The sequence below is a fragment of the Podarcis cretensis genome (genome assembly GCF_951804945.1).
Source record: "Podarcis cretensis genome assembly, chromosome: 4".
Lineage (NCBI taxonomy): Eukaryota > Metazoa > Chordata > Lepidosauria > Squamata > Lacertidae > Podarcis > Podarcis cretensis.
In genome coordinates, this window is record NC_137173.1 from 101404856 (window position 1) to 101427655 (window position 22800).

The following is a 22800-nucleotide window of genomic DNA, read 5'->3' on the forward strand; positions in this document are numbered from 1 at the left end:
GCCTGCTTCCTGGTGGTGAAATTGAAAGCAGCACCACCTCAAGAGGGAGGCAGGTGTGTGGCGGGGCCCTGCTTGATAGCACTTGCCATTTTAATCTCCCAATGCCTTTGGGGTCCCAGAAAAGCATGGAACCATCTGGAGTGTTGCCCTATTAGGACCCCAGATACAGTATAAGTAGATTAAAATGGCGTGTTCCAGCAACACTACTTGCCAGCTATACCACCTAGAGTTAGCAAGTATTGAGGCATACCTGCCTCATGGTAAGAGATTTATCTCCTGCCTTAGCTGCCTTTCTTTGCTGGAGGTTGACTGACTATGTATTACACTGAACTTCAGCATTTGGGGGCAGGGGTTGAGAGAAGCTTCATTGATTTGTTGGCTTAGTCTGTGATGGCATTTGGTTCTGGACCTGATTCCCCTTGCCTTCAGGCTTGTCACTGGAATCTGCTATTATCTTCTGGAATTCCTGGCAGAAGAAAAGTTATTGCTGGGGTGCTAGTAAAAGAGGCGATAGCAGCCGCAGAAGTGCCTGATATTTTTATACTAATTCCAATGATTATTGATCCAGTGTATTAATTGCCTTTTAAAATCAAAAAAATCAATTCTCCATGAGACTTAGGAAACAGCCAAACCCTAATAACGACATGGAACCTTAAATATCAGAACGGTAAAATACAGTACCAAAGTCTAGCGTCTGAGCCACATACAGAAATGAAGATTCGGATTGACCAGTAGCTGGGAATTACGGAAAGAAAGGGTTTTTCATCTGCTGGTGAAAGGAAGCCAAATATTGTCTTGTGGTGGTTTTCCAGGGCCAAAGGTACTGCTACCTTTGCGGAGGTTCTGGTTGACTTATCTTCTGGCTGGAGAGGGGAGAGGAGGTTGCTGCCTTTGCTGCCCATTCTGCCTCTTAGCTTCTCTGGAGTTTTCATTGGCCTCATAAAGATAGAATTGGATAGGCTGGGTTCATGGCCACCCTAGTCACTTTGAGGAAAGCTTGGTTAATTGTATGGTGACATATTATCCCACATTTTGCATCTGCTGGCCAATGGCCACCACCACACATCTGGTAGTGTTAGGTGGCTTCTGGACCTATGCCCCCAAATCTGGTGCTAATGGTGCCACTGCCCTGGGCGTGGGATTCCATAAGGTGGGCCTCTCTACAAACAACAATAGCAACAATAATGTTCTCTACTGAATGGCCCCATCAATCTCACCTCTGTAAAATGGGGGGTGGGGGGTGGAGAAAGGCAGCATCACAATATTTGTTTGTTTATTTGTTTGTTTGTTTTTAAAATGTTTGTTGCCTTTCTTTCTAGGGACACTGAAAGTGATTAAGATACAGTGGTACCTCAGTTTAAGAACAGTCCTGCTTAAGAATGATTCGGTTTACGAACTCCGCAAAACCAGAAGTGGTGTCCCAGTTTGCGAACTTTACCTCGGTCTGAGAACGCAATCTGAACAGTGGAAGGGCACTGGCAGCGTGAGGCCTCATTAGGGAGAGCGCACCTCGGTTTAAGAATGGACTTCCGGAATGGATTAAGTTTGTAAACCGAGGTACCACTGTAACAATAAAAACAAACATGTAAAACTAACAGCAACAAAGAAATAAAACAGCAGAATTAAACACTTGTTTCCCCCCCTAAAAAAATAAGTATGTGTGAATCCATTGACAATTAAGGAACCAAAGTTGCACTACAGATTGCACTCTTTAAGACTGATGACAATTTTTTGTTTTGCTGCCTATCTCGGTTTCTAAACATGGCACATTGCTTGAAATATCCTGGATAAGTTTCTTTCTATCATCCTCTGGATTCAATGTGCTTTTATAGAAATCTATCACCATTTTACCCATTGAAATTGGTAGAACAATTGAATCTCTTTATGTTGTTGGCGGTGTTATGTATTTTATTAATAAAGGTAATGGTTGCTTAATTTCACATCTTGACCGACTCACCCTCTGCTTGCTCTGCAAAGGGTTTTTCATGTGCCCCTTACTGTAAGTTGCTGAAGAAAGGAAGTATCATAGTGGCTTCTGATGAAGATCTTTTTCTGTAGCGCTCCTGTTGCTGTTCCTTAAAGAGCTATTTTGCAACAATAAGCAGCTGGTGCACTTCCATGCAGGAAGAAACCTCACCTGCTGATTTTTTTATTTTTTTTATAATCACATCTAAGTCAGGATCACACCAAGGACCCAGTATTTCAAGCGGAAGGCAGTCCACAGTCCGTGCTTGACCCTCCCCACATTTTTATATAGAAAAATATCTTGGTATACCACTACATCATAAAAAACATCAAAGCCATTTGCAGCAATAAAAACATAAATGCATACAGTAAAAAGCAAAAAGTTAAAAACAAACATCAGTTAGCCATTGAGGAAAGATGTTATAAAAGAAAGGGACTTAGGGGCATGAACAGAACATTTTCCCTTTACCATTCCTGAGCCACAGTTAAGATTGCAGGAACGGTTTAGCCACAGAACCTGTTGCTTTAGAAACTGAACTTTCATCCTTTCAACCTTCACCCTAATCAAGCCTTTCTGACCTACAACCCATTATTCCAATATTTATATTGTAGCCTTCTTTATTTCCTGTGGAGCCATATCTCAGAAGGTTGATCTTTCTAGATTCAAATTTTAGTGCGTTCAACAATTATAAAAGTGTAGGGTGGGTCAGACCTCCTCACAAAGCCAAATACAGGTCATCAACTTTATATGATGAAACACCAGTGGATAGATAAACCTCCTATTTTGCCAATTGCCTTAAAACTATGTTTTATATCACATATATATTTGAAGACTTGGGTGTATGTCTGGCATGCTCTTGTTTTACATACTTTGTGCAATTCCTTGCATATTTCTCACCACTGCTTCCAAGTCACAGCATATTGTGAATCTGAGTTGTGCAAATGTGAATGGACAGACTTGAATCTTTGGGATTCCCCCCCCCCCAATCTCTTGTCAGTATTTCTCATGAATGCCTAGCTATTCCTAGCTAATGCCTAGCTGAGAGGAAACAGAACTTGCAGGGGTGGAGAGCAGCTGTTCCAAATACTGTAATGTAGGAGGAAAGTGCATGCACTGTGTGTTTAAGAGGATGGACAAATGTGTGATGCAAAGACATTTTAAAATGCTTCTCATACACTATCTCAGTAAACCTTAAAACAACCTATAAGGTCTGTCACTGCTATATGTGTTCTCCATATTGAAGATGGGAATCATGATTTGAGACTGAGGAATACTGGTTTGCCTGTGGCCACCTGGTAAGCTTGTGAATCAAGTTCCTCTCAGAACACACATAGTATAGTGTAATATTGTAGAGTGTGATATATACTATGCTATGCAGACAATGCATGTGAAGCAATCCGGGAAGTTTGAGAGGCAGCGCTGTATAACTGCAAGGTGTTAGTCCTGTCTTGATTCAGGAGAAGACTAAAGCAGCAATCCAACCTGCTGTGCAAAACATCTCCACCTGCCTTCACCCACACTGAAAGAGCAGGTGAACATAAGTACCACCACAGGGTTCCCACAGTGGAAACCCACATAAAGCCCCAAGTGGTGCATTGCGGGGGACAAGCTGAGCTGGCCTAGAACCACTGGAAACTGAGTCAGTCCCACCCACTGGAAACTGAGTCAGTCCCACTCATCGCTTGATCACACAGAGCACGATTCTGCCTCTCTCCTGGTTTGGTTTGTGTGGCTGTGGATTTGGTGGTGGTAACGCTGACACTTCTCCCTGTAGGGTAAGGATGAGAAACTGCAATGTTTTGTACATAAACGGAATATTTTAATATGTTTAAGAATAACAAAAACAAAACAACAACACCTGGAAACTACTATTGCACTTTTTCATAAAGCACTGAAGGTTGTGTTAGGTGTGGTGCTGTACAATAATGAACGAGCATATATTTCTGCTTACAAAGTCTGCTATGTGCAACAGCAAGGAAGTGTGACTTTTTGGGTGGTAAACTTTCGATTCTGAAAATCTCTTCTGAAAATGTCAAGCAGCTTGTCACTTTTGGAATTCTAACTCTGACTCCATCTGTTACAATCAATTGTGCCTTTTAATGAGAATCAATGAAGTTTGGGAACTCCACTGGCAAGTGTTTAGTTTTTCTTTTTCTTTAACGTTTTGAACTGTCTCCAGTAAGTGCAAGATCAGGGCACTTATGGAGAAGCAAAACGGGTGAGCAAAGTCAGATGGTAGGGAGGGCGGAGCATTAAGTAGGGATTGTGGGCAGGAAATGAGAATGGCTGATTTGGAGGAAGATGGTCTGAATGGGGGAATATTCTCCCCATTGATCTTTCTGCTCATCTGTGCTTTGTGCCCTTTGATGAAAACTAAGGGCTTCATCATTTGTTGGCATTCACCTGTCTTGGGAGACAATGGAAGAGTGCGCCTTCAGGGGTGAAGTCAAACCATTGGAGATTTACAGCACCTGCTGTGGCTGTAGAGACCAATAGGGGAGAGGCATGTTGCAGCTGTAGCAGATGAAAGTATCCGGTTGTGCTGCTGCAGGTTCACCATGGCCTTTTTTCTCTGTGTGCCCCTCCTAGCACTCATCACTCCTATGGTCACTGCTGTAGATGCATGACCTGACTGCCTGTCTCCAGGTGCTGCAGTTGTCTGCAAGGGATTCCCAACTGGTGGGGTTAATGTTGCCAGCCTTCATAGCACGTGTGCAGACATCTTGATTGTAACATAGAGTTGGTCTGCCAACAGGCCTGGTTCCTGAAGCCAGCTACCCATAGAGTACATCCTTGGGGATCCTGCCATCTTCCATTGTATGGGCATGACCAAGTCAGCGTGGACATCTCCCTTCTCCATTCCATCCCTCTCCCAGATCAGACTAGCTGGACAAAGCATGAAACTTCTACCTGATCTTGCGGAAGGTGTGCATGGTCAACCTATTTCTAAGGTGCATGTGTATGCGATGGATTCAAGAGGACTCACAGCTGACTTTTGTTTACTCACATTGCAGTTAAAGAAAGTGTGATTATATATAGGACAGCAGTATTAAGCCAGAAGTTGAAAATACTGTGACTGGGCTCACAATCACCCAAACTATACCAAGGTAGGTTCTGTCAAGCCAGAAGGGTAGCTTGGCTGCCTGTCAAAATCCTGATAAATGGCAAAGAGAATCACACTGCACCTGAGACACAAATTTGTTGTGAAACAGTTATCTGTGAACATCCTCTGTCACAAAGAGAATGTCGGCTTTTTTGCCAGCAGTCTTGATTTATAATGAATTTGGATATTGCAAACTTCCATACGTAGGAACATGGTGCAAAGATGAAAATGGGACGTTGTGGTTACAGTATGCTACACTATACTGTTAGTATTTCTCCAGACTGGCTAGAGCCACCTAGGTAATATTTCATCAAGCATTATTTTCCCCTTCATTCAACTCTGATGTGCTTACCCTTTGCTTTGGAGCTATAAAAGTATGTGCAGAGGTGAGGAGAGTTTTCACTGAAATGTCACCTTCGGTAAAATATGCAGGCATGTTTGCATGTTGGCGTGTGGTGGGGAGGGAGTAGGTTCAGTGCCGCTGAATGTAATATGTGAAAATGTCATATAATTAAATAAATTAGTGCCATTTCATTTAATAAAAGTCCTCAATACCTATGTATTTTTAAAAGCCTCTCTGAAAGAAGAAAGCAAAATGATGTGTGGTTGTGTTTCAACCTGTGCATGGACGGACACACATACACATGGATTTCTGATGGCCAGACACTTTGGGGAGTTTGCCTTTTCTGATGTATGTGTTTCATTAGCTTTTTCAATGCTTGGAGTTTTGTTTTTTTTCCCTTCTCCCCAGCAGTTTTGTAGAGCCTTTAGAAGTTGTGTTAGTTAATTTATCCTTCCTAGTATGCTAAGGGGAATCCTTAAGGTAATAAATAGAGGCATAAAGCTCTTCAGGCTATGAGGCACATGGTAGGAAGCATGAAAATGAAATGTGGAAAGACAAACCCTAAGGTAAAGATGCTGGTAGTTTACACCCAGCAAGGGGATTATTTTTTCTTCCTTATAAAGTCAGCACTTATGATCAAATCAGCGGACTGCTGATCTGTGTGAGGCCTGGTTCCTTGAGAGCAACTCTGCTGAAAAATTAAGTAGAGAAGGGCCAATAAGAATCACTGTTGCTTACCCCTGCTTATTCTGTAGCAGGAGCTTAAAGGCTAATATGCAGGACAGGGCAGGCATTAGAGGATGGAGGAGACTATAGCCACTGAAATGAATGGATGGTCCTACTACTACATCTGGTCTCTGGTAAAAGGTAAAAGTAAAGGTAAAGGTACCCCTGCCCGTACGGGCCAGTCTTGACAGACTCTGGGGTTGTGCGCCCATCTCACTTAAGAGGCCAGGGGCCAGCACTGTCCGGAGACACTTCCGGGTCACGTGGCCAGCGTGACATCGCTGCTCTGGCGAGCCAGAGCCGCACACGGAAACGCCGTTTACCTTCCCGCTGGTAAGCGGTCCCTATTTATCTACTTGCACCCGGAGGTGCTTTCGAACTGCTAGGTTGGCAGGCGCTGGGACCGAGCAGCGGGAGCGCACCCCGCCGCAGGGATTCGAACCGCCGACCTTTCGATCGGCAAGCCCTAGGCGCTGAGGCTTTAACCCACAGCACCACCTGCGTCCCACCTGGTCTCTGGTATTTTGTTTAATACTGTAATGCTCTTAATGCAAAAACCAAAACACCTTACATCCTTTAATTTTTTACAGAATTTCCAGTGAAAACCTATCCTATGAAAAATGAGCTGAACAACGTAAATGGCTAAATGTTTGCCAAAATAACCTTGTACATATATCTCTGCAGAAAACTTGCAAAGTCAGAACATGGTAGAGGCAAAGCTTCATGGTCAACATGACCAAAAATTGGGCCCCAGCTCTAAGAACTCTTGGGGTGGCGTAAAGTATCTATCATTCTTCTCTCCTTTCTCATAGCAAAGGACTGAATTGACAAGGACCATTTATCTGTTCTTTTACTCCCCCACCCCTTAAAAAGCCAAACCCTGGCTGTTTGGTTTAAGAAATCATTATTCTTTGGGGGGTATGGTGAAATGGGAGGGATGATTCCTAGAAAGATATCTTCTGAGGCACTTTTTGAATTGTGAGATCTGTAGCTACAACTTCCACTTTAGAGTAACCACAAAATGGTAGGACTGAATGCTAAACTGTGATTAATCTTAACTATGGTTTGAAGGTGACTTCTTTCCACTAACAAAAGATAAGACTAGCTGGAGATTGTCTAGGTTCAGATATCATGACAACTGATATGGAAGTGAATCTTTCAGATTTGTGCAGATGCAGCCAGTGTTCTTAAGACTGGAATACCAGGTTAGTTGTCCATATGCCTTAGTGGCTGGGGAAACCTAGCCAGATGGGCGGGATATGAATTATTATACACAAACACACAACATAGCTGCGTACCAAACTTATTGTGCTCCGAGCCCCAAAACCCATCCCTCATGGAAATAAAGACACAGTGGAGACAGTATTTAGTTTAAATGTTAATAGGCAAATTTTGGCCACAACTTTATTAAATACACAAATGTGACTGGTATTGACTTAGGCATTGGTATCAAAACTATAACTGGCTCCTGCCCCACCCTGCGGGAAGCCTGGAAGGGTAAACAACCAGCAGAGGGAGCTCCATCAGTGTATATTGACTGGTGCTCACCCCTGGGGTTCCTGGGGGTCCTGGCATGGCCCCAGCCCCTCTCTGGGCTTTGGACGAGATCCAGACCCCCGGATTCCCTTAACGGAATACCCTATTCATTGGAGGGGCAGGTGATGGCCGCACCTCACCTCCCCACATTCCCCTAAACCAATGCCTAACCACCAAACCTTACAAAGTTGTCACAATTGCTAAGAGGTAGGCAAAAACCAAGTGGCCACAGCCAATGTGCCACATTGGGGAAAAAATCCTACCCAGCCCCCGTTCCAAAACAGGTGACCAACCAAAGTCCAAAGCACGGCCAGACACGACCTAACTAATGGGTGGGTGGAAGCGTGTTGGGCAGTGCGAAGCAAAAGGAGTTCCCTATGTCGCGTTGCCAAATAAATACCCCCAACCTTGCTACACTGCCGATTGGCTAAAGGCCATTGGCATAACTGTGGCACCACCAGCTTGGAGTGGGGCAAGCCCAGCCCATAAGCTGGTTAGAGAAGAGTTCCAGGGCCAAGCACAACATGGACCCTCTGTTAGGAGGATCCAACTTGCTGAAATAAAAACTTGGAAGAGATCTAAATGGAAGGCTGTTTGGATGTTTCCTTCACATTATTTTCCCTTACTCAAGATAATTTCTGCAACTTCATTTGCAGGCCACATGCTGGTGTTGATCTTTAAAGCTCTAGATGGCTTGGGCCATCTGCTTTGCCTTCACAGGTTAGACGGGTGGTTATTCAGCCCTAGCACCTCAAATCTGAAACTCCTTCTCATAATTTTGGTGCTGCTGGAGCCTCTGTAACACCATTAGATTCCACTTAACTATAAAATCTGTAGACATTTTGTTTTGTTTTACAGCTTCAGAAACAGTTGTTATCTTTCTTGGGTATTGTGGAAAAGAGTAGAATATAATTTTGTGAAGTATTTTGAAAAAAAAAGAAAGATCAGGTGTGCTGGGTTTTGGTTTTAATCCTATTTGGTACCACAAGTTTCACTTTAGCATGCTTTAATTGTTGTTGTTGTTGTTATTTTATTTTATTTTATTTTATTTTATTTTATTTTATTTTATTTTATTTTAAATGCTTCTTAGCACAATACAATAAAAATATTCATTATGTTGGCAAATTTTGAAATGTTGTAACCTATCCTATGCAGTTAGAATATACATTTATATAAACAGGTATATATGACATATGATAGACCTGCACAATTTGTGGTACACCAAATCAAAAGCAGCGAACAAGTCTTGCAGTGTGGAATGCTGCATGCTGTAAATCCCCCAGTCTACTGTTTTAGGCAGGCATGAAAAGCTGGAAGTTTCTTCAGCCCCTGAAGTGCTGCCATGCATGGCTGGTGGACTGAGTTTTATGGGGTAGGTCATTCATTGTGCAGCCCTGACATATGATACCTATATAGTCAATTATGCAGCTAGGGAAAAATGGGGAATCTATATTTAGGTTGTAAATGTCCTGAAGTCCCCCAGGTCTGCTTATCTCTTTGGTCTCTCTCTCTTTCTGTCTTTCTCTCTCTCTTTCTCTCAAGTGCTCCCCACCCTCTCCCTGAGAAAATCAATGCCTGCTTCATCATCTCTGACTACCGGGAGGCAACATCCAATGTGGTACACAGCACTGCTTTCTCTGAAGACGTTTCTTCCTTCCTTCTCTGCTGAGAAGGGTGCGGACATCCAAGAAGATGTCTTGGGATGCAGAGCCAAAGACTATACACAGAAACTCTCCACGTTTCCTCTCTTTGAATTGGTCTTCTTTGTTGTGAAGAACTTGAACATATTGAAAGAGATGGGACCCCACTTCTTGGTAGCCAGGTCTTTGCCCGTCCAAAATTTTTAGATGGAAAATGAAGACCAAAACAAACATTTCTTTGGCTGGCATCTGAAAGAGGCAGAAAAAAATCCCAATCTTACCACCCAAGACACATTTCTCAAGAGCCTAATGGCTTTGCACATTTAGGTAACAAAATACTCCTTCCTTTAAAAGACAAGGTTATGGAGTAGTTGGCATCTGTTTGCTGATGATGTTCTATACTCTCTTTAGACAGGGATACCCCATCCCCAATAATATATAAACATTTGTGCTGATGAATGCACGTTTTCTGTCTTTAAATTATTGGGAAATGCATATATTTGTACTGCAATGCCAATTTTGAAAGTTTTAAAATAGTCTTCCATGAGTGCTTCACAATACAGATCACATCAGTTTTATTGGTGGTAAATAAAATAAAGGCAAATACCTTTCCTCACTCGATGGAAAAGATCTGATATTACTTGATCAATATTAATCACCTTGCTTTATATTCACTTTTTGGAGGCACCTAAAAACAGTAGACATCCTCTATATATATGCCAGAATGTATTAGAATAGGGACACAATCCAGTTCTTTAATGTGGAGGTTTAGTATTGCGAATGTACACCAGAGCACTGGTCCCTGTGCTAAAAAAAATCATGGGAGAAAGAACACTCCCCCCCCCCCCCCCGCGCCCCGTCCCCAGGAGAGGACGTTTCCCAGCACTTGCTAGTCTGGTCCTGCAGAGCTGGGAGCAAAGAGTGAAAAAGTTGCCCAGACTGGCATATTATGTCCATCCTTTATTCTGCCATCATAGGGCTGTGGGTGAGTGCATTAATTCAGCCCCCCCCCTTCTGTTCTAAGTGCCAGTTCATGGGATCCAGGATGGGGTTTTGAATACCTTCCAGCAGGAAATACACTCCCTGTCACCACAGGCTTTCTGTGGCCAGACCCTCCTGCCTGACAACATGCATGTGTTCAGTGGCACAACTATTCTGGGGTGGCAGTAGGTTTTGCACATGATTAGGCTCTCACACAGAATTGGGCAGAAACACTTTTCCTCCTTCTGAAGCTTGTCCCCTGTGCATGTACTCAGGGAGCTGGATATTGCTCCAAGCCCTTAGGTAGCCTTAGATTAGTTTGTTCTGTAAGAGACCAAAAAGCATTTCACTGTTTGGTTCAAACTGTTCAGCACAAAATAGATTCCAAATATCTACTTGCAATAAAGAGCAAAGCAGTGGTTATCAACAGGCACTTGTCAAGTGATCAAATTCATTTAAAAATATTTCTGTTTGAATTGTAATAACTAGTCCATGCACCTGGGAAAAAGAAAATAATTCACAGTCAGCCAAATGACAGCTTAATCTCGCAACTACTTTTCACTTGGGAAGCCACCCAAGAATCAATGGTAAAACTTTGCCTGGAGTTGTTGCTGGCTTGGACTGAAAATTGGTATATACCTGTGGCTTGATTAGATCCTGTGAGAAATATTTGTAATAAAGTGGCATGGAGTATGAATATACTTTATGTAGTGCATTTTTCTGGGGGGGGGAGTAATCACATAGTATTTATCAGCATTTCTAGAAAGCTGTCAACCATTAAGTGGTGCTTGTAACCCCCTTTTTAAAAATGTAAATCCACTGTGGTGTAATATATCAAAGAAATAAAAGCTAGAAAGTTGTCTGAGGCTGATTCTCATTCATGGAATAAATCCACATTTTTATACCACAAAATAAAGAAATTGGTGCATTTTTCTCTTCTCCATTGTGCAATGAGCATTCATCAGAACCGACATAGTCATGTCAAAGATTTATTGGAGTCTCTCAGGCATGTTTAGGTAGTTTTTCCTTGCACTCAGGAACAGCGACCCCTCTATCTGCCTACCTGGCAGTTTAGCAACATATGAAAACCTGTATCTCTGATTTGTGCATCTATTAGCCTGTGGTTATTATTGAGACAATGTATGTGAAGTGGTTAGAAACACACAAAAAGCACTTTTATTAAAGGAACTATAATTGGTGCTGCTGAATTGTATAGACAGCTTCCCCAGGCCTTTTTTTTTTAAGCTGGCCAGTGAAATAGACTGGCCAGTAGGCTCAGGGCAGATGATACAACAGGCAGTTAATTTATGGAATTCACAATACATGGTTTAGATGGCTTTAAAGATAGGGATGGGATGAGAATTAGAGCAAGGGTGGTCCACTAGGCAAGCACTCTTTTACTTGAATTGTGAGCAGAACTGGGTGGGGGATGAGGAGTGCAGAGCCTTGAGAGCATATCTTGAGCAGGTCTCTGCTTGGATTCTATTTACCTTTTTAAAATGTCAACACTTTCCCAAAGGAAGCAGGAAGAAGTAGCAGCCACCCAGTAGAATGCTCCAGTGAAGGCAGAAGGTTTGCATGGGCTGCTTGCCTTGCAGACAGTAATTCACAGAGCTGGATTGCAAACCCCATGATTCCTTGGCAGAAGATATACCATTTCTGACCAGAAAGATGGTCTGCTGGGGTAGACCTCTCTACCAGTCCATCCTTCATTCCCTCCTTCCATGGCTTTCTGTTTCTTTTCGCTCTGGAGAGCTGGATGGGTAGCAGCTGAAGGATGGCCGATGCTTTCTGCATCAAGTTGAACGCTCAGAGAGCATTCTAAGGACTTTCTCATGATAAGCCCTTATCATGCTCTTCAGGATGAGCCTAAGGTGGCCCATTTCTATTTAAAAATATTGGACAGACTCAAGGAGGATAGTTCTCTCGACTGCTATTAGGGATGACAATGAAATGGTATGTCCAAGTACTAGCTGGTGGGAACAACAGACAACTTGCGGGGGCTGCTGCATTAGCCTTACTTGTAAGATTCCCAGGAGCACATGGCAAGTCACTGTGCTGGCAGCAGAACAAGATGCAACTTTCATCCAGTCCAGTTTTGAGCATCCTAAATGGCTGCAACCCAACATCACATAGGAAAACTCTTAATGTCTTTAGTCAGTCTTTGGATTACATAACCACTTTAAACTAAAAATGTTTGTGAAGTTCCTTCCTAAATTGCCCAGTTTATTCTCCATGGACCACACACCACAACCCTTAAGCCAGGCTGACTTATGGTGGTTTGCTGAAAGCCAGCAACTAAACCAAGATCTCCTGGCTTCAGATCCAACTTTCTATTTGGTTCTCATTCACAGAACACCTCTCATACATACTAGGTTATGCCAGCTTTGGTAATCAAAATTACTAATGTTTCCAATTGTTACTAAGTGTATTTTTCCTGCTAAGTTTAGAGAAGCTCAGGAATGGACTCATTTCACAATTAAATAAACAACAAGAAACATAACACAAAGTTATGTTAGCATTGAGTAGCCTTATACTGAATTACAGTGGTGCCTCGCAAGACGAAAAGAATCCGTTCCGCGAGTCTCTTCGTCTAGCGGTTTTTTCGTCTTGCGAAGCAAGCCCATTGACGGCTTAGCGGATTAGCGCTATTAGCGGTTTAGCAGCTTTTAGCGGCTTAGCGGCTTAGCGGATAAGCAGATAAGCGGCTTAGTGGCTTAGAAAAAGGGGGGAAGGGGGGGAAACCCGCAGGAACTCGCAAGACATTTTCGTCTTGCGAAGCAAGCCCATAGGAAATTCGTTTTGCGAAGCACCTCCAAAACGGAAAACTCTTTCGTCTAGCGAGTTTTCCGTCTTGCGAGGCATTCGTCTTGCGGGCCACCGCTGTATTTGGCACCCCAGTATGGCTTCTGGAGTGGTTCTGTATGCTCATGTAAGAACACTTTCTTCATATGGGTCACACAACCCACTGAAATAAAATACCACAAATTACAACTGTATGAGGAATCTAGCTCTGAACAAACAGAGTTGATGCAAATGTTACCTTAAAAACCAGAGATAATGCAAACATGACTATGAGTACACATTCCTAGAGAGAATATTTACTTGTCCTAGCCACACTCTCTTGGTTTTCCTCAGTGCATGAGGATAAAAATAAGATTTGCTTGAAATTTTACTTCAGTCTGATGAACAGTTTAGGACTGACTGTGTGAGGCCTGTCTGGAATAATCTGAAAATTGCATCACAACATTTACCTTGCAGTCTTTCAGATTTTCATTTTTAAGAGCAACCCATAGATTTATATTGTGTCTAGGCAAATTTTAAATGAACCTCTAATACTGGCCTCATGTTCTGTGTACATACTGAAATGGTGGTTATCTGGATTGTGGCTTATTTTATAACTAAATATAGATATTTAATTGTGGTGTGTGTGTTTTTGAGAGGCAGGGTAAAAAATCTGATGTCACAAAAGAACCTTTTGGAAACATGATCTGCAAAGTGCTTAGTCATGAATCTTATCTGAAGCAAAAAAAGAGCACATTTAATTATGTAATTTTGTAGCTGTGAAATAAACTCCCCTATTTGAGGGAAAGTGGCTATATTATAATTGCTATAAATGGATAACACAATTTCCTCTGTTGTTTCTTTGGGATGGAATGTTGTTTGTCAAATATGCCAGGGAGCCGTGGGTTATTTTCCAATTAAAATTGCTCTTCGGTCTGGCTGTGATAGCATATGGTTGTGTTAAAAAAAGAAGAAAAAGAGTCAATTTAAATCCATTTAAAATTATTAATTCTAAATAAAATTGGTGTATATATGTGCCAATGTGAATCCACTTGAAATGTACCCACTCAAGTACTCCAAATGCATGGTATGCATTTGTTTGCTAATATATAAGATAATAATCGTGCAAATATAACCTTCAAAGGAAGCTCTTTAAAACATTAGCAAGAATTGCATTTAGGACCCACCACCAAAAGCCAACAATATTACAGCCTTTGCCAGTCTTCTGATGATCTCAAATGGATGCATGTAATATGCAGCTTCAGGGGAAATGATCCAGACCAACGCAGACAATCAGAAATTAATTGTACTCTGCTGCTTGAATAGAAGAGCTGGATTCAGCATTCTGGTTCATTATTGTAGCTTACAGTGGCTCATCCTTCCACAATTTGCCTGAGATGGGACAGGGCAGGAACTCTGAGCCAGGTGGATTCATATCAAGACTGGCTCTGAACGCCGAGCTCTGCTTCTGCCTCCCTCTCAAGCACCTGCAAAGCATACCGAGGAGCAAGAGGCTGAGTTCCGTTCCCAGTGTGGTCCCCATTTCAGCTCACTTGACTTTGCCCCCACTAATGGCTGTACAGAGGCCTTCTGTAGTAATGATTAATTCCTAGTGGTGATCGCCCTTGTGTGCTTCTGCAAAGCTCTTGAGGCAGGCAGGCAGTTCTCCAGCAGATATTTCATGTTTCAGGAACAGCAAGGGGAAGGAAGAAATGGTGAACTGGTGTCTGCCCCATTGCAGCCAACATACGTTATATGGGGGAAAGGGATAGGAGAGTATATGTGTTTGAGGGTGTGCGTTTGAGACTGTGTGGGACACAGCAGAAGTGTGTGCAAGGGCTAAAAGGTTGTCAACATGTTTGTGAAGTAGAGGGAGCTTTCCTCCTACTGCAAATGGCAGATGTGGATTCTGACTGGGCTTATGGTGCAGACAACAGGTTTATATCTTCCTCCTACTCCATGGTCCCAATATGCCCACCCCATCCCACCCCACACAGCTATTTCTGAAAGAAAAAAAAATCAACTGTACAAAGTATCTGCCGTTTTTTTGTCAAGTGGCTGCAAGGAGAGAAAGACAGTGAGAAATTCAGTGCTGCACTTCAGGTGTAAAGTGTACCCTCTCTTGAGATACTAAAGAAGGCGATGCCTCTGAGTCAATGGGGTTGAGGTACACGGGAAGAGTCTTATGTAGGGATAACCAGCACTGGAGGGTGTTTCACATCGAGAGTATGAAAACAATGTGAAAAAATAAAAGGAATAAGAGTGGTAGACAAGAGGGTGAAGAAGGGGGAGAAGGAAAAAAGAAAAAGAAATGTCCATTAAGAAGGCTGAGGTGATTCTCTGGTGAACTTTGAAAACAACAGAAGCAACATTACCCTTCCTCCTCAAATGAATAGTGAGTTGTTTAATAAGACAGATAACAACTATAGGCTTTAGTTCCAGCACCATTGGTATAATATTTTTCACAAGAACACTTAAGTGTGCGTGTATGTACTATATCAGGTCTAGGAGACCCCATTATGTTAGCTATTCCATGAATAATGCATAGCAAGATGAACTCCTTGCCCAGCAGGTCTTCCAAGAAGTAGAAGAAGTGGGGGGGGGGGACGGGGGACATAAAGCAAATGAAACACAGAGGAAGCTGGAGTGGGCTGTCCAAAATATTTTACTTTACACTCTAGTTTCAGATTATTATTTTTTAAAGACCTTGTAAGAGTATTTTGGCTGCTTAAGGGTGGTACAGTGGTGGGAAGTTACTTAAGGGGATGAAGTCTCACTGCAGTTGTGACCTTCCTACATAGCCCTAGGCAAGCCATGCGCTCTTGGCCTCTGCTTCTGACCTGTAGTACAGGAGATAGTAATAATACTGACCTACCTTGCAAGATTGTTCTGAGGATCCTTGAAAATGTATGGGATGGGATGGGCTTTAAAAGTACTATGCGCAGGCTAAGCATTGTTTATTAATAAAGCCAATTGTCTCCAATGCCCACCATTTCACTTTCTCGCCTCTTGTAATCAAGTTTGTTCTCCTTTTAGGTGAGCAATTGGCCACCCATATTTCAAAATTAGTTCCGTTAACAATACTTACGTGTCGTCTTATGTTTATAATTAGAACAATTCCTTTTCATTAGATTCCTTTAAAAAAATAAATCAGGAATTCTGAAATCGACTTTGTGTGAATGTACAGGATCATTACTCACTGTACAAGCAGATAGCAAATCACAATTTTTCATCTTCTGGACTAAAGGTTACAAAAAGCACAGAAGGGCTACACTCCACAGCCTGATAATTTTCAAGTTCAACTGTTTTAAGAATATCTGAATAGTAAGCAGCAGTGAATGGGAAGTGTGTTTAGCTTGACTTTTCACTACTTTTCTCTGATTGTGAACATTACACTGTTGAGAAAGAACATGCTCCCCCTGGAAAGTGTCCTATGGTGGTCTTGCTGAGGTGTGGATAGGAAAATGCTGCAGTTTGTGTACCCTGCCCAAAAGCATTTGCACCAACCCATTTTTACACAATAATTTGCCAAATGTGTACACCAGGCATCAGCAACCTTTTTCAGCAGGGGGCCAGTCTACTGTCCCTCAGACATTGTGGGGTGTGTGTGGGGGCTATATTATTTTTTGGGGGGAGAGGGGGTGGGAACTAATTCCTTTGCCCCACAAATAACCCAGGGATGTGTTTTAAATAAAAGCAGACATTCTACTCATGTAAAAACACGAAAAATAACCCAGAGATGCATTTTAAATAGGACACATTTTACTCATGTAAAAACATGCTGATTCCCAGACCGAGAAGGAGATTGGGCTGAATCCAGTCCCTGGGCCTTAGTTTGCCTAGACTGCACTAGACTTCAGGCTACGGGTGGAGAGATGGTTCATATTTGAATAAGTCCCCCATGAAAAAAAACACAAAATTCTCTGAATGTGGAAAGTTATCATGCCATAGAAAGTTATCAAGCTGAACTGTTAATTTTTACAGGATGCAGGGGACATTTATTTCATTTGCATGGAGGGGCATTCAAGCATGCAAAGTTTATCACCAGCAGTGTTTAGTGATGCAGTCCCGGAAAAGGTTTATCAATAATCAGTGCTATTTTTCTAGAAAGGATGGTGCTGGAACTCACCATGAACACCTCCCTTGTTCTCTTATAATGTCAATGGCACCCACCTGAGAGGTGCCAGAACTGAGTTCTGGCTGAAAAAAGCCTTGTCAATAACAAATTACTTTGTTGACTGTATAAATGGACCCCTTTGTGGAATTGGACTGCCGCAAATAATATACATAAGCCTACTGAAGTTATCAGAGCTTGATGCGTACAAGTGTTTGAGGATTGGTCACTGTCATTGCTGATTACAGTAAGTTCTGAAAATACCCATTTTTATTTAAAATTTAGTAATTATTTAAGCTACATGGTTTATGTTAACCAACGGCGTTCATTCCATTTCCCTCTCTCTCATAAGAGAAGTCCTGTGCCATATTATTGCACATGTAAACTAGAAGTAACAGATAACAGGCAAAAAGTTCATGATCCCCTATGCAATAGAAAATAATGTTTATTTATTTATTTATTTATTTATTTATTTATTTATTTATTATGAACTCAAAATCTCCTACAGGTAAGATTTTGTTTTTATACCTCCTTACCTTACTGCTGTATACATACAGAGAGCTGGTCCACATGTATGGCTAAGAATGTACATACAAGTGCATTGGTTTCCAGAAGGAGACCACAGCCTCTGCACTCTCCCCATGATTTGGCTTAGCATGTCATCTGAGCCCACCCTCATGATTTGTCTCCTCCAGAGAAACAACATACCGTAAACCCAAAAACAAACCTAGGTTAAAATTCATGGTTTGTCTGGAGTGAAACAAACCATGAATCCCATTTTGGATAACGTACTACAGCAAACCAAGACTTAGCTCAAAGCAGCAGGAGGAGCAGAAGAGAAGTAGCCACACAATCTCTTTTCCTTCATACTTGTGCAGTTGCACTATGGCACTGTTATGTGCAAAGCAGCTCACTGCATAGTGTCTCTATGAATGTTGAAAGTTTAAATACTATAGAATCATTGGAGGTGGGGATTTTTTTTATTTTGGAAAAAAAACCTTTAAATCTCTGGCTATGACCCTGGAAGCATATGAACATTAAATGTATAGCAGTCCTGAAAATGGCAATTACGATTCAAAACAGCTGTAAAAAAAAACAACAGAGAACCTAAAAGAGGTGATAACCAAGGGCAAGGAGCATTTAATGCTGACCTTTCTGTGGTTGCCAGTGTCTCTCTATTTAGATAATTCAAAATTACTCTATCTCATTTGTTAGTGGCACTCAGGGATACACTGAATATCCACGAATTTTCTTTCTTTATTTATTTTCTATTGTGCAAAGCTGAAACAATAATTACAGGCAGACAGAGGGGTTACTGAGTGCAAATAATACTTAACCTGTAAAATTTTCACAGTTTTTCAAGATGTTGTAAAATAAAGTAAGTGAACAGAAATGTAAATAACGCGCAATAGGAAACCCCTATATTTTGAATAGCAAACATGGTTAACATTAAGTTAGAAACAATCAGAAGCCATGCAAAATTAAGTCACAGTGGACCAATGTGTGAAATAACAGGTCAGAAAGCCCTTCTCAGTGAAAATTTGATAGCTGCTTTAGCAGACAGACATGTGTCTCGTGCATATGATGCCCTATGTCATTTGTGCAATGCATTTGTGGAAATATTAGGAAAAGCATACATTACCCCGTATGTGCTATTCATCAACTGACCTCCCCAAAGATAAAGGAGACTTAAAAATAACCCACCCAGGACTTGATCACATTATTATTATTATTATTATTATTATTACTAATACTACTACTACTACTAATAATAATAATAATACTTTTTTCTCTATTCACATGATTTTATATTTTCAGCATGGTAACAGTTCATCTTGTATCTTCGTCTACAAGATGCAACTAGTAAAGGTAAATGTACCCCTGCCCATACGGGCCAGTCTTGACAGACTCTAGGGCTTTGCGCTCATCTCACTCTAGAGGCCGGGAGCCAGCGCTGTCCGCAGACACTTCCGGGTCACGTGGCTAGCGTGACGAAGCTGCTCTGGCGAACCGGCACCAGAGCAGCACACAGAAACACCGTTTACCTTCCCGCTATAAAGCGATACCTATTTATCTACTTGCACTTAATTGTGCTTTTGAACTGCTAGGTGGGCAGGAGCTGGGACCGAACGATGGGAGCTCACCCCGCCGCGGGGATTCGAACCGCCGACCATGCGATCGGCAAGTCCTAGGCACTGAGGTTTTACGCACAGCGCCACCCGCGTCCCTAGATGCAGCTAGGTTTAAGGAAACACTGAAACATTCCCCCTCCTACTGTTGCTTGAAAACGACGTGTTTTTCTTCTAGAGGTAATGAGGAAACTAACCAAGGACATGTAATCTGCTAAATAAAAAAGGAGGGGGGTAGAATCCCTAAAGCAGTAGGAATGTGCTCATGATTTGTTGGAAACCTTGTCCTCCTCTCCATCAGTACAACAAACCCCACAGGTTTTCTGGCAGAGATTCTTGCTGGAATTTTTTGAAAATTTTGGAACTTCTCTGAGCCTCACTGTGGAGACTGCAGCTGCAAGTCTTCACTAAACAGCATCCTGATATTGGCAACCATTCTCCAGGGACAGAACGGGGAGGACGAGCAGATACTCGATGAGAACACAGAGGAGGGAGGCGACGTTGCAGTGTGTTGTCTGTCTGACTCCGGCTTTGGAAAATTAAAGCACAAAAGTGAAATAAATTATGGATGGTGCCCATGAATTTTTAAACGTACAAACACATCCTGAAATATAGTAGCAGCAGGGTGATAAACCTACTACTCCCTTTGCTGGCTTTCTCAATAGTGGCCACTTTTCACGCAACAGCACTCAAGCACAGCCTCTTGCGGCAGCTACGATTCCCAGTTTGGAAGCGTGCTGCCCTTGTTTTGTTAGCCTCAGCATCTAGAAAGTGTCGGCTCACCCACAGCAGTGCTTTAGAATATATCGCCACCCAATGTGGGCACCTCTTGCCTTTTGTATTTACTGGTGTCTTATGCTTCAGTGTTTCTGATGCCCTTGAGGAAGCTCGAACCATTATTTATATACAAGGAGAGCACCAACTATTTATTAAGACAGCGTCTGAGGAGCCTGTTTGTTGGGAGGGAGGTGGAAAGGAGTATTCCACCTAATATGGAACAGACTTTAAATTACAGATGTAAATTACTCTGTGACATGTTCAGTATCACCCTTTGGAGCTTTAAAATTGAGAGCTTCAGGTCTTCTGTTCACACAGATACTCGGCCTAAGTGGCAAGGCCTCTGGATATTGACCCGAATTAACTGCTTAACATCCAACCCCCTCCCCACTGGCATGTTTAACACCAAATTGACATTTATGCCTAGCATGATAAGTGCATAAAGTAAATAAGCCATTCCTAACATGGGAGGGAAGGAAGACCACAGAACACTTACTACAGTGGTTCCTCGGGTTAAAGAACTTAATTCGTTCTGGAGGTCCGTTCTTAACCTGAAACTGTTCTTAACCTGAAGCACCACTTTAGCTAATGGGGCCTTCTGCTGCTGTACTGCCGCCACACGATTTCTGTTCTCAGCCTGAAGCAAAGTTCTTAACCCGAGGTACTATTTCTGGGTTAGAGGAGTCTGTAACCTGAAGCGTCTGTAACCTGAAGTGTCTGTAACCCGAGGTACCACTGTACTTGTAAACAAGAGAGGCGGAATCCCTTTGTGCCGAACAGTTCCCAGATATGGGAATCACCACTATTTGGCTCACTTGCTTTTTATAGTGCTATCATGGTTCTACAACCATGGAAGAGCAGTGCAATCTCCACAAGAGTAGGCAGCCACAGTGCTCCCCAGACATTTGTGCTTTGGCATGGGCTCTGTCATATCAGGAAGGTGAATTTACCATCACTTCGCAACACCTCTTTCCCTGTCTTTGTTCCAGCACACAGCACCTCCTGTCCACTTGGTGCTTTTGTTCATGAGGATAGGGAGGAAAAACACTCCACTGCCCATATTGGCTTGCGCTTCTCTGCAAGGCAATACCTATGCCAGCTGAGAGGCGCCAACTTGTGAGGGAGATTCGGAGGGTGCAATGTCACACCTGTGTGACATCACACGTGGGATGTCGGGAGGAGCCAGGAGGTGGAGCCAAACATGGCGGCAGTGCAACTTCCATGGCTGCAGCTCTTCTCTCTGGTGCGCAGCCTCCTCGTCCTCTTCCTCCTCCTCCTGCCACCACCACCACCAGCAGCCAGGAGCTACTTCCCCTCTGTGGCAGGAGGAGGAAGAGATGGAGATGGCCACTGAAGCCACACCACACTTGGCTCTGTGCTTGGCCTCTTCTGCCCCATGCTTTTTTTGACATGAGGGGGTGGCCCCAAAAAGAAAATTAGTTGGGAGTGGGACTCAAAAGATCTGGGCCTCCAGGAACTGGCACCCCTGCTCCAGCCCCATTTGAAGAGCAGTGGTCAGAATTCATTAAGCCTTTCTTCAGAGTGGAGATACTGGATGTGGAGCTTCCACTCTCACCTTCTTTCCTCTGAATGGTTTGTTCATCTGGTAAACGTAAGCATCTTTAAAAACACATTTGTTTCTATCATAAGAGTTTAAGTTTAATATCCACAGTAGAAAAATACAGGGCTGCTCCGAGACATTTAGGCACCTGAGGCAAACCACAAAATGGTGCCTCCCCATATCCTGGCCAGGGGAGAAGGCGTGAGTCAGGAACGAGAGGGGAATAAAGATCTACATTGGGATATGCTGCCCCTATGAATCCTGCCACCAGAGGCAGTTGCCTTACCTGGCCTAATGGATGGGCCAGCCTTGTTGCCCCAAGATAACTGGTGAGCTTGGTCTTTTAGTAGAATAAGAGCTGTTTATTTATTTATTTATTTATTTTATTTGCTATATTTTAATACCGCCCTTCAACCTGACAGCTCCCTGAGCAGATCACTGTAAAGTAGAAACAACAACAATAAAATCCATACGATAAAATCAATGCAAGTGAATAAAACATAGCAGAGCAAATCAATCATTATATAGCCAGCATTAAAACAGTTGCTAAAATAAGTTAAACCACTTTAAAAGCCTGGGAGAACAAGCAATGAAACAAAAACCAAAGTATTTTCCTGGTGCTAAAAAGTTAAGAGCAGGCACCCGGTGAAACTCCCTAGGGAGGGAGATCTCTAAGTGCGGCTTCCCTACCAAAAAGGCTCATCCAGTTCACCTCAGATGCTGGGGCACTCAATACACAGGCAGGCTGATACGGGCAGAAGTGCTTGTCAATGCACACAGCTCACATGCCACGTGGGTTGTTGTTTTAAAAAATGTTCTAAGTAGAACTGTAAAATTAAAAGCTCAGGGGAAAGAACCTGCTCCTGAGGAAATTGTGCTACTCTTTTGCCATTTCCACAAAAAAAGGGGGATTTATTAAGGCAGAGTTTAATCCCCCAGCAGTACTTTATGTGGCCCATTTGTTCCTCGCAAATTCAAGCGTGTGTGTGGAGGGTGATACCAATAACTCTCCAAGGGGTTACTTACATTCACTGAGGTGGCCAAGTGTTTCTTTTTCTTTCTTTCTTTTAACCTACAAAAAGATCAGCTCCTGTTCCAAGTCTTTGCCTTCATGGCCCATCCTCCACGCCGAGTGCAGCC

At 42.6% G+C, this 22800-nt stretch overlaps 1 protein-coding gene across 10 annotated transcripts in view; it reads left to right on the plus strand.

Moving 5' to 3' along the window:
• The window catches only part of PCDH9 (protocadherin 9), a 779511-nt gene that overhangs the window by 203441 nt on the left and 553270 nt on the right, over positions 1-22800 (plus strand). The window contains exon 3 of one of the 10 annotated variants that reach the window (XM_079972451.1): positions 9217-11155. The exons of the other annotated variants lie outside the window; for them this stretch is intronic. Within the exon in view, the coding sequence (XP_079828577.1) occupies positions 9217-9237 (21 nt within the window). The 3' untranslated portion in view covers positions 9238-11155. Of the gene's footprint in view, positions 1-9216; positions 11156-22800 lie in introns of those variants that run through there. 10 annotated transcript variants of the gene reach the window in all.